Raw genomic sequence first — 18,644 nt, 5'->3', positions numbered from 1 at the left:
TTTAAAACCTTTTAAAAGTAAACATAGTACATGGGAGCAAAAATAGCAAGAGACAGAAAAGAGTACAGTTTTATTGAAATGTTCACAAATAAAGGTACTCATGTGCTTCTGTAACGTTGATGGGCATGAACTTGGGACACTAAGCATTTATGAAATTGCTAAGTTTTCTGAACATTAACATTTTGATCAGCCAGTCCAACACCGGAGGCTAGCTGCAAAGATCCAAATATCCAACCTCTGAAGTCATCTAAACTTCTTGGATATTAAAGTGAAAGTAATTTTATGCGGAAGCATTTACAACAGGAAAACTTTCCCCCAAATCATAAAATGTCGTGGTCAATGATCAAGTTGAATGTAGACTTTTTTCATTTCTCACAACTGCTGTTTAATCCTCAGTGTCACTGAAAAAGTTCAGTTTTAACTCACCAAACTTTAAAGAAATGAACTGCTCCCATCTTTCATTAGGCATCCTTGAATATGCAAGTACATTCTACTAATTTTAGTCAATATCAAATTTTAAAGCATTCTGGATTTTGTGCAGTGATGGAAATGGACGAAGGCTGAATTTTCAAATTCACATTAGTCCTGGCAATGAACCAAGGTAATTAGCTACCTTCCATCCCATTAAGTTGGACTTGAGTTTTAGTGATGATCAGGAATCCTGTCTTAGCCTTCAAAATTTTAATTAAGAAAATATAAAAACAGAAAGTGTCTGCACTTTACGTTTAAAAGTGTTACTTCTAACACCTATAACAGGGTATTCCTCAACAGCTGCAAGACAGCACGCAGAAGGACACTGAGAAAAGCTGGAATAAGCCAGCTAAAGGCTGGAGGAAAATTATGCAGTAAGAATACCCTTACAACCCATTTTTCTCAAACATCTGGAATAGTGTCAAGTGCTACTTAATGTTGCCTTGCAATGTTCGGAGTCTTCAGATGGATGCTTATCTACTAAAAAGACAGACTTTTGGTCAAATTATCACTTATGAAACGAGTTGATAGGCTGCAATTTTGGAACATGAGAAAATCTTCAGGTAAAATGCAGAATTAAGGTTTGAAAAAAAAAATCAAATATTAGATGTCACAATGGAGTGATTTTAATAATAATTTTTGAATATTTGAAAAATAAGCTTGCCACAGCAATGACGTTTTGTACAACAAAGATCAATCTTCCTAGTGGTCCTCCGATTGCTTTTACAGTAATTGTTCTATATTATGTACTAGAACCGATTTCTCAGCAAAATCATAGCTGGTTCAACCAGCGTCCTGGGTTGGTATTATGAACCAGTGCCCCAATTCTCTCAGCTCTTCAAGTAACAAGGAAAAAAAAGTACTTAATTGTAATAAGTGATTGGCTTATTACAGTTAAATCTATGATCTACAACCTCTCACCCGCTTAAAAAGCAAAAAGACATGGACAGTCCTTCCTCTTGCCCCAGTCATTCAGGTCCCATTTTGGTGCCTCGACTCCAAGACTCCTTTAACATAGTTAATTTAAAAAAAAATGTTTTAAACTTTAACAAGTAGTTGCTACAGTTTACATTCTGCCTGCACAGAGCGCTACAGGGCTCTGATTTAAAAAAAAAAAAAAAAAAAAAGACAAACTGTAGCAATCTCCTTGCTACAATGTAGCAAGCAGTTGCTACAGTTTAGAACACGCATGGAGCGCCTACAGCACTCAGGTTTGACTGCATATGCAATAAAAAGAAGTTATGTACTTACCATAACGTTCCATGTGATGTGTTCATCTCGCCTTTGTTCTTACACACGGGTTCGGAGCCGATCATCGGCTCCGAGTCGGCCACATTGCAAAGCTCTGCATCTTAGAGAAGCTTGAGACCAGACTATATCCCGTAATCCTCCCTGCTATTCCTCAGATCTAGTTTGCGAGAAACCAGACCTCTAACCCTCACCTCGGTGCAAGATATACACATTCACACGGATATCCATGAATATCCTCTGACTATAATAAGCAATTCCTATGGGCGGTGAACCATATCCTAATGAGGACACAGACCAATGAACCCTAGAAGAAGTAAGAGAAATCCCGACCAGACTTTAGTCTTACCTGTTCTTCCATAACAAGTGAAGGGGGGGGGGGATGTAAGAACAAAGGCGAGATGAACACATCACATGGAACTTTATGGTAAGTACATAACTTCTTTATGTGAAAGTGTTCAATCTCGCCGTTTGTTCTTACACACGGGTAGCGTCCCTAGCTCCATCACCCTGGGTGACTCATGGAAGAACGTTCCTGAGCACAGTAGAACCAAACGATGTCCTGTCAACCTTATAATGAGTGATAAATGTATGAGGCTTAGCCCAGGTAGCTGCTGCACAAATCGTGTCTAAAGGTAAGCGAGCTGCGTGAGCCAAAGAAGTGGACACGGACCTGGTAGAATGAGCCTTAGGCTTGAAAGGTAATGACTGATTCTTAATAGAGTACACAAATGCTATACAATCGGAAAGCCATTTAGATAAGGTACGTTTCGTGACTGCCATACCCTTTTTGTTGTCTGCAAACGAGACAAACAGCTGATCTGACTTTCTGTGATCTTTAGTCCTGTCCAGATAAAATCTTAGCTGCCTATGAACATCCAGCTTGTGCAGCATATACTCCAATTTGTTTGTATGATTCTTGAAAAACGTGGGGAGCTCTATGGATTGGTTGATATTTAGGACAGAACATACCTTGGGGAGGAATGACGGGTTTGTGTGCAAAGAGACTCTATCTGGGTGAAAGATCAAGTACAGTGGTCTGACTGACAACGCTTGTAGCTCTGATACTCTTCGAGCTGAAGTGACAGCCACGTGAAACAGTGTCTTCCACGATAAGAACTTTAGTAGGCAGGATGAAGCCGGTTCAAAGGGAGGTAACATCAGTTGTGGCAATAACAAGTTCAAATTCCATGGGAAAAAGGGCTCCCGAATGGGTGGCGAAGGTGGAAGGTTCCTTTCATAAAGGCCTTGCAAAGCATGTGAGACATAATAGAAGAGCCCCCCTCACCAATATGAAAGTTAGATAAAGCCGCCAACTGTACTGTCAAGGTGGAAGTTGAGGCCCCTTCGTGAAAGAGAATTGATAAAAATTCCAGAACTTTGTGTAGTGGAGCTACCAAGGGATCTATGTGTTGGCTAGATGCCCAACATACAAAGCGTTTCCATTTGCTTCTGTAAAGCTTTGTGGTGGAGGCTTTATGAGAGGCCACCAGAATGTGTTGAACCGCAGGAGAAAGAAGATCTGACCTGGCTAGAGAGGGAAGCGGAGCAGCCAAGCTGTCAGTTTTAGGGATTGGAGAGATGGGTGAGGAACTCCCGACGAATGAGTCAATAGATCTGGTACTGGGTCCAGAGTCCAAGGTTCCTCCTTTTGATGGGCTTGAAGAAAGGGAAACCATATCTGCAGAGGCCAGAATGGCGATATGAGTATTATTGTCCTTTCCAGGTTCCTGGCTTTCTGTAGAAATTTGGGAATCAACGGGGTAGGAGGGAATGCATACAGGAGACCCGGGGGCCAATCATGCACCAGTGCGTCCCTGGGAACCTCCCCCGGAGGGGGAAGAAGGGCAAAGTAGCTTCTGCATTTGGCATTCAACGGGGATGCAAACAGATCGCAGCAAGGCTAGCCCCATCTGCGGAAGATCCTTTCCGCCACCTGTGGATTGAGGGATCACTCGTGAGGTAACAGGATGGCTCTGCTCAACCTGTCCACAATGAAGTTGGATGACCCCGGGATATGCGTTGCCAGTAGAAAGCGACCCGTGGACTCTGCCCACTGCCAAATTCTCATGGCCTCTCTGCATAATGGGTAAGACTTGGTTCCCCCTTGCTTGTTTATGTACCAGACCACAGACATGTTGTCCGTCTGAACTGCCACTGTTCCCAGAGGTAAGAGAGCTTGGAAGTGTTGCAACGCTAGAACACCGCCCTCAACTCCAGAACATTTATGTGCAGATTGTACTCTATGTTGGACCATTCCCCTTGGACTGTTCTTCCCTGAAAAAGTCCCCCCCAACCTATCAGAGAAGCGTCCGTGGTTATTGTGGCCATCGGGTTGGGTAGGACAAACAGACAAACCATTGTGAGATCCTGACTGTTTACCCACCATGAAAGATCTCGTTTGCAAGAGTTTGTTGTTAGTATCTCGTGCGATAAGGGTAGCTGTTGGAACGACCATTGTGCGAAAAGCAGCCATTGGAGGACTCATGTGCAATCTCCCCATGGGAACTGCGATCAGAGACGCTGCCATTAGTCCCAGAACTTTTAACACTAGCCTGGCTGGGGTTTTCCTGTTCTGAAGAACCACCTGTTCTTTGAGGGCTGACGCCCTTAGTGGTGGAAGCTTCAACAGTGTTAACCGTGTATCTAGGTCTGCTCCGATGAATGAGATACACTGTGAGGGCGATAAGGCAGATTTCTCGAAATTGATTGAAATTCCTAAGTGGGAACAAAGGTTGATTGTGTAGTCTCTGGCTTGAACAAGACGATGCCTGGTGGTGGCGGTGAGGAGCCAGTCGTCCAAATACAGAAACACCCGGAATCCTTGTCGTCTCAAGTGAGCCGCCACTACTGCCATACATTTGGTGAACACCCTGGGGGCTGAGGTGAGCCCAAAGGGCAGAGCTCGAAACTGAAAATGACTGGCTCCCAGCCGGAAGCGCAGGTGATCTCTGGACGGCCTGGCCATTTTGATGTGGTAGTACGCATCCTTGAGATCTATTGAGCACATCCAATCGTCCTTCTGTAAGAAGGGAAGGATCGACTGAAGCATGACCATCCGGAACTTTTCCTTCCTTACAAAGGTGTTGAGATTGCTGAGATCCAAAATCGGTCTCCAGTCCCCCTGTCTTCTTTGGAACTAAAAAGAACCTTGAGTAAGTTCCGGATCCTCTTTGGTCCACCGGGAATGGCTGGATGACTCTTTTTTTCAAGCAGCTTTGAAATTTCTGCAGCTGCTGGACCTTGTAGATGAGGTGGCACATCTGGAAGTCTCTTTTGTTGAGGTGGTGTGGACGTAAAGGGAATTATGTATCCTCTGGTTACTATGCTTTTTACCCAAGAGTCCAAAGTAAGATTTAGTCAGGCCTGTGGGTATAAAGCCAAGCGACCCCCGACCGCCTCCAGAGTAGGACAGTCGGGCCTCCATTCAGGAGTGCTGGAAGGGCTTCCCAGAGACTGTATCCCTGTCGCCCTGATTTTGCGGAACCCCTCTGCCGCCGGGGCGGCGTCTTCCATTTCTTCCCCCCCCTCTGCCTCTGGAGGGGGTATCACCCTGTGTGGCTTGGAAAGATCCCAGTCTCTTACGGAACCACATTTTTCCGCCTCATTGTCCTTTGGGGTAACGGCCTAGATGGAGTGGAAAAACGGACCCCAACAGCAGACAGGGGAACCCCTCTTGCTCACACCGACTTAAAGTCTCCTTTACTTTGGGCCCAAAGAGTGTGGCACCATCAAAGGGGGGGGGGGGTTAGCAAAGGAAGACTTGAAGGCTTCCGCAAAGGAGCACAGCCGCATCCAGGATTGTCTAAGGAGAGCAATCGCTGAAGCTGCAGCTCTACTCGATCCTTCGGCCGCATATGAGATGAGCCTCATGGACGAGTTTACTATTGAAGTAAGGGTGTTGAGTTGTGCTGTCACCTTATCTGAGACAGCAGCATCTGTGTTACCCTGGATGGTATCTCCCAGTTCCTTAATGAGATCCCTCTGTAGACGCGTAAAATGTGTCAAATAGTTCAGCGAACGCATGGAAAAAGTCGCTGAACTAAAAACGTGCTTCCCATACCTGTCCATAGCCCTAGAATCCTTATTAGGAGGATGAACAGGTTGAACAGAAGAGGAAGACTCAGACATTTCCTTCTTCGTGGCCGCCGCCACCACCATAGCGTCGACCGGGACTCCTTTAGTGAGATAGGCCTTGTCCTGAGGGGCCGTGACAAATTTGTTTGGTTTTCGGGGGACCGGTTCCACTGTGTCCGGTGTTTCCCACGCCCTTCGCACGATTAAGTCCATCAATTCATCGAAGGGCAGGGTCACCCAGGAGGTAGAAGGTTGAGCCCCAAAAGCCTTCAGCAACACCGACTCGTCCTCAGTGGGGGCTAGGTCCTGCCAATCACCCCTCTGTTTCAAGATCTCCAGGATGTCTGCAAATGACACATCCTCAGAGGGGGATCGTGGGGACCCCTCTGCCTCATCCAAATCAGTGTCAGACGTTAGAAATTCCTGTGGGGAATCAATGTGCCTCCTCTTGCACAATCTCTTCCTTGGAACCTCAGAGGGGGCTTCTGGTGAGGCCTCCGTGGAACAGGGATCACCCTCTGGGGCTGGCTGAGGCAATGGGGCTCTACGCTTAGGGTGAATCGTGGGAGCAGAAACAGAAAGCGGCCCTTTAGGGGAAGGAGAAGATGCCTCAGATGAAGTAGTTGTCTGAGCAGACAATACCTTCCTCATAAGGTCAAAAGCCCCCGGAGCCCCGGGCCGAGGACGACTCCGGTTCCGAAGAACGTGGAAGCATCACCGACACCGGAACCGTGGGCTCTGACCCCGAGGATGGAGCCGAACCAATCCGCGCAGAGGCTCTGAGAGGGAGAGTCGGCACCGAAAATTCGGTACGACTCTCGGTCCCAGAACCAAGGAGAGATTGTCGGCTCCGCGACTCCCCTATGCGCTCCGAAGGAGTCGAAGTCAATGGTGCCGATCGTGCAATGGACGGGTTCGGCACAGAGGGCTCCACTAGCATCGGATCGTCCTCTCCCGGCTCCGAAGAATGGACGAGTCTAGAAGGAGGACTTGTTGGAGACACGGGCAGGGCTTCTAGTTTCAACACCAACTGGGACGAAACCGCAATCAACTTGGAAAGGGCCGTGTTTTCCATTAGTTTCTGCACGACACGATCCACATCAGTATCGGATAATGGTCTGGAAGACCGGGTCAAAGGGGCCGAAGACGGCACCGACCGAAGAATCAATGGTGGAGGTAGCTCCGACACCGATTCCAAGACCTGGGGCTCGGTGAAAGATAGCCGTTCGATGCTCGGCCCTGAGGTCTGTGGAACCGGCGAACAAATCTTTGAAGATGAACTTGGGGCCGATGACATGGGCTCAGACGTTTTCGACCCCTTCGAAGACTTAGAAGCCTGGTCAGACTTCTCCAAGGCCTCCTGAAAGTCAGGTTTAAGTAAACCCCTGTCAATAAGCTTCTGTGTCTCTCTGTCATGACCCTCCCGCTAAAGGAATGACAGATGGAGCAAACCTCCTGCAAATGGAGAGGGCCAAGGCAGTAGACGCAGGAAGCGTGATTGTCAGTGATGGACATTTTCTGTCCACACGGACATCTCTCAAAGCCGGATTTGGCTTTCTCCGACATTGTACAGTCAAACTCAACACTGAAAAAACAGTGAAAAATATTAGGATAGAAAAAAATACTAACCAACAATAACTATATGTAATATGAAATATACAACAAGCTATAATAACACTACTAGTATAAGTCAGAAAACTAGAAGGCCGAAGCCCAAACCTAAGTAACTAAGCATATATATACATCTATATAATATAAATCAAGAAAAACACACACTCTCTATACTATCTACTAAGGCTAAAGATAAACTATGCTAAAGATTTTCAAGAAATTTTGCTTATCTGAAAGATAAACTAAATTGTTCGCTGGCCCGAGCTCTCCTTGACCGATCTGTTGCAACGGCAAACTAGATCTGGGGAATAGCAGGGACGATTATGGGATATAGTCTGGTCTTGAGTTCTCTAAGATGCAGAGCTTTGCAATGCGGCCGACTCAGAGCCGATGATCGGCTCCGAACCCGTGTGTAAGAACAAACGGCGAGATTGAACACTTTCACATCATCTTTTAAAAGCTGGCACTGCATTAGAGAGAGATCAGAATTGTCTTATTGTGCCCTTCCAACACTTTCCACCCAGGGCAGTTTGCCCCTCTCATCTCACCATAGCTACATTACTGTTTCTCAGTGGAGTAAGGGGTACCCAATTCACAGTTGTGACAATTTTTTTTTTTTGGGGGGGGGGGTACCAAAAAGCTCCATCTGTTGGCTGATGTCAAGATTTGCATGAAGGCTGCCTTGACAATCCAGAACCAAGAGACAAGACAAGTTTTTAAAATTTTATCTACTTGTAATTTTAGTTATTCACAAAAAAAACATGCAACTTGGGCAATGACTTGACAGTCACTTACCTGTGCTTTTGAAGTTGATATATGAACTGTTACTGGAAGACACCCCTTCTCCAACCGAGACAAAAGCAGGCTGTCTCCAATGGTTCCAGGCTGAAGACTGGCCAAGGACAGCACACAGACAACCACACCTGCATATATAAACCAGAACAAGAGTTAGTTAAACAAACCTGTATGGTCATTCCGACAGTATTTTTTTTTCCTCCTCAACTATGTGTGTCATACTGACTCTTGTATGTGTATTGTCCATACTCTGGATAAAGTTGTTTTAACCACAGCAGTAGATACTGTTATACCATGTTCTCACACAAAACTAGCTGCCATAACACAGCCAGTGGGACCCTAATATTTCTAGAATGGTCAAAAGTAGAATGGGAAGCACTACCTGGGGTCTCAAACAAATCACATCCTTTCCCAGGGTGCCACATCTCCAATTATTTTTATTTCTGGTAACTATGTAAGTGGAATGGATTTTTGTCCCTTTTCAGTTATCACCTGAACTCAAGGTTCAAAAATAGCAAACAAAAATAGCAGCACAGTAAAATAATGTCAATTCATATTACAGTTAATATGCAGTTTGAGAATTGAACAAAATGCAACAAAGAGAAAGCAGTGCTGCATTCACAGATGCAGTGCAGTAAAATGTTAAATTACAATATGTACATTGATTATCGAAATTAATGCAAGAAAAGTACAAATAAAGTACTTAGAAGAAAGTAAATTCATAAGTGGCCTTGTTTTTCAGCCAAATCATGAACTGTCTACGCACATCCAAAGAATGTAGGATCCTTTTCTCCTGCTTTCTGAGATGAAAAAAAAAAGGTAGGCAAGTTAATTGTCTAATTCAAAGAGAGTCAGCTTTAATAAAACAGAAAGCCAGCCCAGCATTGAGCAACTTACACAAATAAGCCAGAATATTAGCAATAACTATCTGATAAGAGTCTTTCCCGTCTGGAGACGCAAGATTTTCTAGTACTCCTTTTTCTAGTCTCCTGTAAAACCTTTAAGCACGTCCTCAGAAAATTGCTGCCTAAAAGGAATCAAAAGTCACCCAGAGTCAGATTCAAAGTCTGTAAACTGGGATGAATTAAAGAGCTTTTGTTCTGTGAAGTTAAGTCCATCTTGAGAGCTAACTTGTGATGACCGTGAATACCTTTAAGCCAGTAAAAAGACTGTGGAATAAAGCAGAAAACTGAAACTGATATGAAAACACACAATTTTCTGCACTGCAGATGAGTATGAAGATAAGTGCCCCTGAAATCATCCAACGTTTCCATGGAAGCATGTGAAGAATCATAAGAAACAAGGATTAAATGGATAACCTAAAACATGTGACTTTAGCAAAGTGTCGAAGGATCAATGCAAAACATGCCTTAAAATACCCTGCTCCTTCCAGGAACCTAAAACATTCTTAAGTTAAAAAAAACAAAACAAAACAGTTTTTCTGTAAGTGAGAAGAAATCAACTATTGTCCCTTTAGAAAAGGGATCTTGAAGAGGAGACAGAAGTTAAACCTTGCTTTCAGGTGGCAGAGGAAACCCTGAGGGACAAATTAATGCCTTCCAAGACATTTTGTATCCTCCTTGAATTATGGACAGAACCTATTTGTCTGTGGTTATTATCCAAACTGGCAGAGTGGGGGAAAGCTTTTGAGATACAGTCCAAGGTTTTTAGGAACTGGAGGCCGAGACTCAGGATTGAAAAGCAATGGAGAAAGTATCCAACAAGGCTTCCAAAACAAGAGGAATGGCCAAATAGACAGAATCTAAAGGAACATTTGAAATATTCGCCAATCAAGAATGTGATGGTAAGCATCTTCTCTTTCAAGTCCAACTTAACTATGAAACTAAGTAAAGAAATGAGAGTTAACAGTGTTTGGAGGGGTAACATTTTGAACTTTGGGTCCTTGACAAAAATAGCGAAAAAGGACAGGTCTAGGAATAGTGTCAAAGGTCCCTCTCTATGACACCAAAAAATCCTTGGAATAAACACATATGCCCACCTGATCTGAGGCTTTAACTATATGATCCCCTTGTTATATTTGCTCCAAAACTGGAAAAAACAAAGATATTTGTTTTACAAGATGAAAAGAAATCCCCTGAAAAAAGTGGAAGGGTTTCCCATTGCCATCTGTACCCTGTTGGTTGCGTTTTCAGAACACATTTATCAGAAATAATCCGATGCCACTGGTGAAGATGAAGACCTAGACTAAGGGACAGACTGCCACAGTGGGAAAAGGGTTGGGGGAGCCCGGAAAGAGAACTCGTTAGACATCTTGGACCGTTTCTGGGAGACTTTTTTAGAACCTCCTTGCTATTTTTTTTTTAAATAGTTTGTTAACACCTTGCTGGTTAAATTGCTTTTTGAAAAAGGTGCAGAGTTGGAGAGAAAGGTTTTATTAAACGTAGAAAAGTGGGGTTGACAAATCTGGATTACTTCTTGAATCAATTTCCCTGCATCACCAAATCTTTTAAGAACCTCAGCAGGAGAGGCAAAAAGACCATTCTTGATATATATATATATATATATATATATATATATACACACATATATATATATATATATATATATATATATATATATATATATATATATATATATATAAAAATAAATAATTAGCAGGGGGTGTCGGGGCATAGCCCCCGCATGACCAGGGTCTTTCTCTTCAACAAAACAACTTAAATGGACTGGTTCAACATGCTATTTTAATACAATATTAAATTTTATAATTAAAATATCACGGCAAAAGTATATTAAAAATAGCAGCACATTTAGTGGGAACTATACACATGCTACATGCTGTTTCCTTACTGCTAGCCAAATATGCAAGTTCGAGGATTTCCTTTATGATGATATGCCTATTCAAGAACATGGACGCTCGATGTTAATTATTCAAGGAATAGCTGTTCGAGTAAACTTTTGTTCGATCACTAAACACAGATCTGTTTAACACAGGCCACAGTGATGTAGCAGTTAGCGTTGTCGCCTCACAGCAAGAGGTTCTCCCGTTCGATTCTCAGCTTCAGTGCCTTCTGTGTGGAGTCTGCATGTCCTCCCCACGGTCCAGTGATGGTTAAAGACATGCAGGTAGGTGCGTGTGTGAATGGGTGTGCCTTCTTTGAAGGTTGGGCATCGGGCTGGCAAGTCGGCATTGTAAAAATCCACTACTAATCATTAGCGGACCAGAGTTCCACTGTGGCAACCCCTAATCGGAAAAGCCAAAAGACCTTTGGGCCGTGGTGGTACAGTGGTTAGCATTGTCGCCTCACAGCAAGAGGTTCTCCCATTCGAGTCTCAACTGGAGCATCTGCATGTCCTCCCCACAGTCGAGTGACGTTTAAAAACATGCAGGTAGGTGTGTGCATGAACGGGAAGGTTGGGCATTGGGCTGGCAACTCAGCACCGTAAAAATCCACTGCTAATCATTACCGGACTGGATTTCCGCTGTGGCGACCCCAAACCTGGAAAACACGAAAGAAAGAGCTGCCCCCCCCACTGCAACTCTTGAAGGTTGGTTTCAAATATCCCACTACAAATGTAAAAATAAAAAAATTGACAGTACTACATCCACAAAATTACACACTAGGATCAATGTTTGTACCAAGTTAAAAAAAAAAGTTTCAGTATTGTTATTGGACTTGGTAATATGACCTACGCCTGTTTAGGCCATTATAACTTTAATGCATCTGGAGTTATTTACATTGCCACATGCCTACCCTGCCCTTTTTTTAAATTTTACTTTATTTTTCATTTTGCCTGATTTGTGTAAAATAACTGAAAAAAAACACTGAGTATATATTCACCAATATAATTATGCTGCACTTAAGAAGCTGGACCTGAACACCACTTTGGATAAGCATGGGGGGGGGGGGCGGGGTGGATATGTCCTAATTTTAACACATTTTTTTATTACTGGAAAAGATTTGTAATAGCCAAGAGAGGATGACAGTGAAAAAGCAACTTTTACACAGGGGAACTATTGCAGCAGCTTACACTGGGAGCAAACAAATTACCTTGTATAAATGGCGACTTTTTGTTAAAAAAATGTTTTAAGGATGACAGAGTCTCTAAAATATTGTTTTTTGTCTTATGTGACTTTTTTTTTTTTTTTTTTACTGTTTCATTTGATTTTTGGGATTCTGATGAAGTCTCTATTTGCAAGGATGAAAATGTTTAATTTCTGGTGGAGACTCAAGGATGAGTGAAGCACAAAGGGACAGATTCATGAACACCTACACTAAGTGTACACTTTTCTGACTGACTAGACAGACAAAAGTATAACTCGCACATTCCTCCTCCTAATTTTAGTTTTCCTACTAATTTCCTTGCGCCTTAAATATCGAAGGGGAATCATAAAGGTTACCACAAAGTGTAGACTGTGTGTACACTTAATGTAATCTTTCTAAAGAACTAGAAAGCACAAGCAATGTGGCAGGGAGGTTCTTGAATACAGATCGCATACTTAGTGTAGGCAATCAATCCAGCCCAAGAAGTTTATATTCAGACTTGGGAAGAAGGATATTTCTTGCAATTTTGTGCATACCATGTGCATAGTTCTGAGAAGCTGGTTCATAAGCTTTGCCTGAAGTGCAGTATGTGTTTTAACTATCAATAAAAGGTCATTAGCAAACATAATATTCAAAGGAAGGTAGGTTAGAAGTAACATTATTGAGAGACAGAAGAGTAAGGGCCTAAATACAGAGCCCCATAGGATACTTGCACTAAGAATATCACTGTCTGAGAAACAGTTATTGGTGTAAACTTGAAAAGTTCTATCTGGAAGATAACTAGAACCACTGTATAATATTACCAAAATTAAATATGGCAACATTTTTGAAGGAGTAAATTATAGTTTCAAATGTTCATGGTATAGCACCAGCCAAGCCAGCAGTACTAAGCCATCATTCAATGTTATTCTACACAGCATCACTGACAGCAAATAATTCTGTCATAGTGCTGAAGTAATTATACAAGCCATACTGCTTGTCAGACAGCAGCCCATAACTGTTTCTCTGCAAACAAATCTAAATACACAGTGGCCCCTAGATTAGAAAATGTCAATTTATATTCTAATCCCCAAAAAAGGCTATGCCAATGACTGCTCAAACAGTTACTTGCTTCACATGCTAATAAGGTAATGCTTAACATACAAATAAAACTCCACTAGTACACACTGAGAACTAGTAAGTGGACATGGCGTTACACAAGGTAGAGGCACCAGAAATGAAAGTGTCAACATTTGTTGGACAACACTGAAAGAACAAGTGTACCAGAAATACAGGGACTTGTACTTTTAATAGAGTACTCTACAGCCCTTGATTGCATGGACCATAAATTGTGAAAAGCACTTTTGAGAAATGAGGACAACAGGTCACTTTATTTGCTTCCTGAGGAATCCATAGGCAGACCAAGAAGAAACAATTAGCCTCAAATACAGAGTAACTGATTGGATCAATGTGCAGCAGGTAAGGGTGATAAAGGATAATGAGGGAAACGTACTCACAAGCAAGGAGTGTGTGTTGAGCAGATGGAAAGAGTACTTTAAGGGGCTGATCAATGAAGAGAATGAGAGGGAGCAAAGGTAAGATGATGTTCGGATAGTGAATCATGAAGTGTAGTGGATTAGCAAGGAGGAAGTAAGGACAGCCATGAAGAGGATGAAGAACGGAAAGGCTGTTGGTCCAGATGACATACCTGTGGAAGCATGGAGGTGTTTAGGTGAAATGGCAGTGGAGTTTTTAACTAGATTGTTTAATGAAATCTTGGAAAGTGAGTGGATGTCTGAGGAATGGATAAAAAGTGTTTGGTACCAATTTTTAAGAATAAGGGTGATGTGCAGAGCTGTAGTAACTACAGAGGGATTAAATTGATCAGTCACAGCATGAAGTTATGGGAAAGAATAGTGGAAGCTAGGTTAAGAAGGGAGGTGATGATTAGTGATCAGTAGTATGGTTTTCATGCCAGGAAAGATCACTACAGATGCGATGTTTGCTCTGAGAGTGTTGATGGAGAAGTACAGAGAAGGACAGAAGGAGTTGCATTGTGTCTTTGTGGATTTAGAGAAAGCATATGACAGGGTGCCTAGAGAGGAGCTGTGGTATTGTATGAGGAAGTCGGGAGTGTCAGAGAAGTATGTAAGAGTGGTACAGGATATGGACGTGGGTAGTGTGACAGCAGTGAGGTCTGCGGTGGGAGTGACAGATGCGTTTAAGATGGAGGTGGGATTACATCAAGGATCAGCTCTGAGCCCTTTCTTATTTGCAATGGTGATGGACAGGTTGACAGACGAGATCAGACAGGAGTCCCCGTCGACTATGATGTTTGCAGATGACATTGTGATCTGTAGTGAGAATAGGGAACAGGTGGAGATGACCCTGGAGAGGTGGAGATATGCTCTAGAGAGAAGAGGAATGAAGGTCAGCAGGACTAAGACAGAATATGTGTGTGTGAATGAGAGGGAGGACAGAGGAATGGTGAGGATGCAGGGAGTAGAGATGGCGAAGGTGGATGAGTTTAAATACTTGGGGTCAGCAGTTCAGAGTAAGGGTGAGTGTGGAAGAGAGGTGAAGAAGAGAGTACAGGCAGGATGGAGTGGGTGGAGAAGAGTGTCAGGAGTGATTTGTGACAGATGAGTACCAGTGAGAGTGAAAGGGAAGGTCTACAAGAGAGTAGTGAGACCAGCTATGTTATATGGGTTGGAGACAGTGGCATTGACAAAAAGGCAGGAGTCAGAGCTTGACGTGGCAGAGCTGAAGATGTTAAGATTTGCACTGGGTGTGGTGAGGATGGACAGGATTAGGAATAAGTATATTAGAGGGTCAGCCCAGGTTGGAAGGTTTGGAGACAAAGCCAGAGAGGTAAGATTACGTTGGTTTGGACATGTGCTGAGGAGGGATGCAGAGTATATTGGGAAAAAGATGCTAAGGATGAAGCTGCCAGGTAACAGGAAAAGAAGAAGGCCTAAGATAAGGTTTATGGATGTGATGAGAGAGGACATTCAGGTGGTTGGTGTGACAGAGCAAGATGCAGAGGACAGGAAGAAATGGAAACAGTTGACCTGCCTTGGCGAGCCCTAATGGGAGCAGCCGAAAGAAGATGATCAAGACTGGGAAATGTGTGAGACGGAGGAAGAGACCAGGAAAAAAAGCCCTTGCCCCACCCAGCTAACTCTGAGCCATGGACTTGGTGACAAAACTCTGCTCTTATGGATCAGGATGACTGAGTATGTTTTAATCAAACAAGAAATGAGTGTGGCTACCTACGTTCCAGAAGACGGCATCCAATGTGGTAGTTTTAGAGCTGTGCCTCTTCCTCGTCCTTCATTCATAAAAACAGGACAAGTTTAAGCCCATGTTAGTCAGGCTCAAACTCCCCACACCTGTAGGCAGAGACCTATGGATGTTTTCATAAAGGGGTTTAACTCTAAGCCAGCCTCCAATTTCTCAGGCCTTCTGACAATGATTCCAGTGGAGACTTGGAGAACATATGGTATCAGCCTACTAATTCTGTATAAGGAATCTTCACTACCACCACTGTTCTGACAGTGAGGCAAGCCAATGGTCTTGGTTTCAGATGTCCACAGGTGGCTGGGTTGAACAGTTGATACCTTTAGTGTTTCACATCATGTTCCATCTGTAAGCAGTACAGTTGATGGTTCTGTGGGTCTTGCCTATTTATACAATAGATACAGTGCTCACAAGGAGACAAATGGTTTAGAGTTGCAAGCATCAAACACGGGAACTTTTCGAAGACAAAAGTCAAAATCACAATCCAAATTAAGCATGCAACAGAAAAATTCAGGACTCGTGACTAGGACTGAATTTAGACTACAGCGTGGCATGTCACAGCACATTCCAACATGGGTTGCATATGCTACTGAGCCAAAGAAGCTTCACAGAAAACAGCCAAATAAGAATGAAAGAATTGAACCACACTATGCTAACCATGGAAGACTCCACAATGTTAAATCCTACTATCCATTTATAATGGATCCAAAAGGTAATGCAAACTTGAATAGCTCCTCCCCATAAGCCAACATGATGGTATTCACGACTAATGAAAATGGGTTAGTGAATTCACTAGCAGTGCTGGATGTTGCAAACCTATATAATGCCCTAAAGTTTCTTCTTGAAGTGCCTGGCTAATCTTAGGAGAATGTTGAGGGATTATAAGGGGGGATCAGAAAGACTCTCAATAGTTTTGAGGGCCTGCTTATTCAAACAAGACATCCAGTAAGTCTGTGAAAGCTGACCTTTAGCTCTACTGCGACTCCACTGGTCCTCTCCCTCTCTGTTTGCAAGAGTCAATCATGGAAGACTGCCATTCTGGTAAAACTTGCAATCAAGACAGGTACCAATTAATAAATCCCTCCACGACCACAAATGAAAAATGAATGGGAAGAAACAAGAATGCAGCGTGCTAAAACAAAACGCTATCACCATAACAGAGCCAGCAGATATTGATAACACCTTGGAAAAAAATGAGACCCCCAAGGGGAATTCTACTGAAATTACATATAAATGGTTACCTCTGCCCTTGGACTAGATGAGTTTACGAGGAAGCCTAGTTTATGCAATCGAAAGAAGCCCAATATACCACCTTACAAACATTTTAAAACAGCATTAAATACTGTTATTTCTGATATCTGAAAGCAGGCTTCTATGATTACAACCCACAAGGAAAACCTTCCCATACACTCTAGTAATTACAGACCAACCAACCTCACACGTACATTGTGCAAGGTGATTATGAAAATCATTACGATCATACTCGGACAGAAACTTCCTCCTTCATGAGTTAACCCAGAATGGTTTTGTCAAAGGTGGATCATATAAACGTAACCCTCAATATTCTAAGACAGTGACCTCTGGTCTTGATAAAGTTTTATGAGCTCTGGGATTTAAAAATAGCTGAAGCCATAACAACTTGGGTCCACAACTGGTTACAAAATTGTATACAACAGCAGCAAGCATGAGGATTGAGCCATAAACAAAAGAAGTAAAAGGACTTGCATTATCCTCACCACTCCTTATCGTCAATGGAGTCCATCAAAGCTCTGTCCCAGTGACTGTCCTTTTAGGCATCATCTCCTCAAGTCAAAACTGATTCCAGTATCTAGCTCACTAAATATGCAGATGACTGTAAACTTAAGAGCACTGCCCTTAATCACACTGGCACCCTCCCTTCAAACAGTACTTAACATTGCACAAGAGTGATGCAACAAAAAACGCAGCAATCTGGAATTTGACAACAAAAAACAAAGCTTTAATACTAATGACTGGTTACTGCTAAAAGGTAGACAGACCTGGAATCACTGCAAATTGTGATCCTCATTTAATATATTTAAATCCATTACTGTCTGCAAAGTATAGGGAGATGGCCACCAAATCCTCTACATGGGGTTTGAGAGCTAGTTGTCCTCCTCTATACTGTTCTTATCAGACCAAGTATAGAATATTGGGCGATACTGTAGTTAAGGGCCTCACCAGTTGTTCACACAGAAGTGGGCGTGTCACAAATTGAGTGACAACCCACTCTGCAGGTTTAATTTGCTTGTGCATACATAACACGTAAAATATTAAATGTACACAAACATAAGCGACACTTTTAAGGGCATGAATGGCACACCCATCTGCACATGGTTTCTAGCTTACCTGGACGAGTTTATGTGTGGAGGAGCAGACATGGCAATGACTGATACTTTATTTGTTAACTTGCTGAATCAGGTACGCGAATTCCGAAGTTGTTCTTAGTAAAGCTCTCCTGCCAATGACATCAAGGAAGAGTCAGCTGCGACACCAGCACAAAAAAAAAAAAAAAAAAAAAAAAAAAAAAAAAAAAGAGTCCATTTGGACATTAATTGGGACACTGGACCATCATTGCATTCAGACTCTGATAAAGAGAAGTATAATGCTAACATAGTAAAAATCCTGATGACATTAGTTTTCACGGTTTCGTTTCTTTGCTGGTTATAGTATAACAAGAAGTTATAAATCCTCAAGTAATGGAATAGAACAGGACCACCTTGTTGATTTCCTTGGATTTTATTGAACCAAAAGCGAACAAGCGATAAACTAGTACACAAGAAAGACGTACACGCCAAAGAAACTATTAACGCTCTTACAACACTGCGTTTTCGTTTTACAAAATGCACTTCATCAAGTATGTTATGTACTCACCATAACGTTCGATGTATGTAGTCCATTTCGCCTCACATTCTAACTCGCGGGTTCGGAGCCGAATATTGGCTTCGGCTCGGCCAACTTTTATTTACTAGCTCGAAGTCTCCCACTGGCTGGGTCAAGCAGGTATCCCATGCTGCACTGCTCCATAACCCCAGATCTAGTTTGCTGCAGATCCAACAATCACACCTCATGCATAACAACAATCCAATAAGGTAGAACTCTATCAAGGGGAATAAGAAAAACAAACTACCATTGAAGGGT

The 18,644-nt window shown here is 42.8% G+C and overlaps 1 protein-coding gene across 1 annotated transcript in view; it reads right to left on the bottom strand.

Annotated features, from left to right (window-relative positions):
• ESPL1 (extra spindle pole bodies like 1, separase) overlaps positions 1 to 18,644 on the bottom strand; it is a 2,570,648-nt gene that overhangs the window by 681,735 nt on the left and 1,870,269 nt on the right. The window contains exon 23 of the mRNA XM_044083892.1: positions 8,203 to 8,330. Within this exon, the coding sequence (XP_043939827.1) occupies positions 8,203 to 8,330 (128 nt within the window). The remainder of the gene's footprint in view (positions 1 to 8,202; positions 8,331 to 18,644) is intronic.

The sequence above is a fragment of the Protopterus annectens genome, chromosome 9.part0 (assembly GCF_019279795.1).
Source record: "Protopterus annectens isolate FY-2018-M chromosome 9.part0, PAN1.0, whole genome shotgun sequence".
Lineage (NCBI taxonomy): Eukaryota > Metazoa > Chordata > Ceratodontiformes > Protopteridae > Protopterus > Protopterus annectens.
This window is presented reverse-complemented; position numbering and strand designations above follow the sequence as displayed.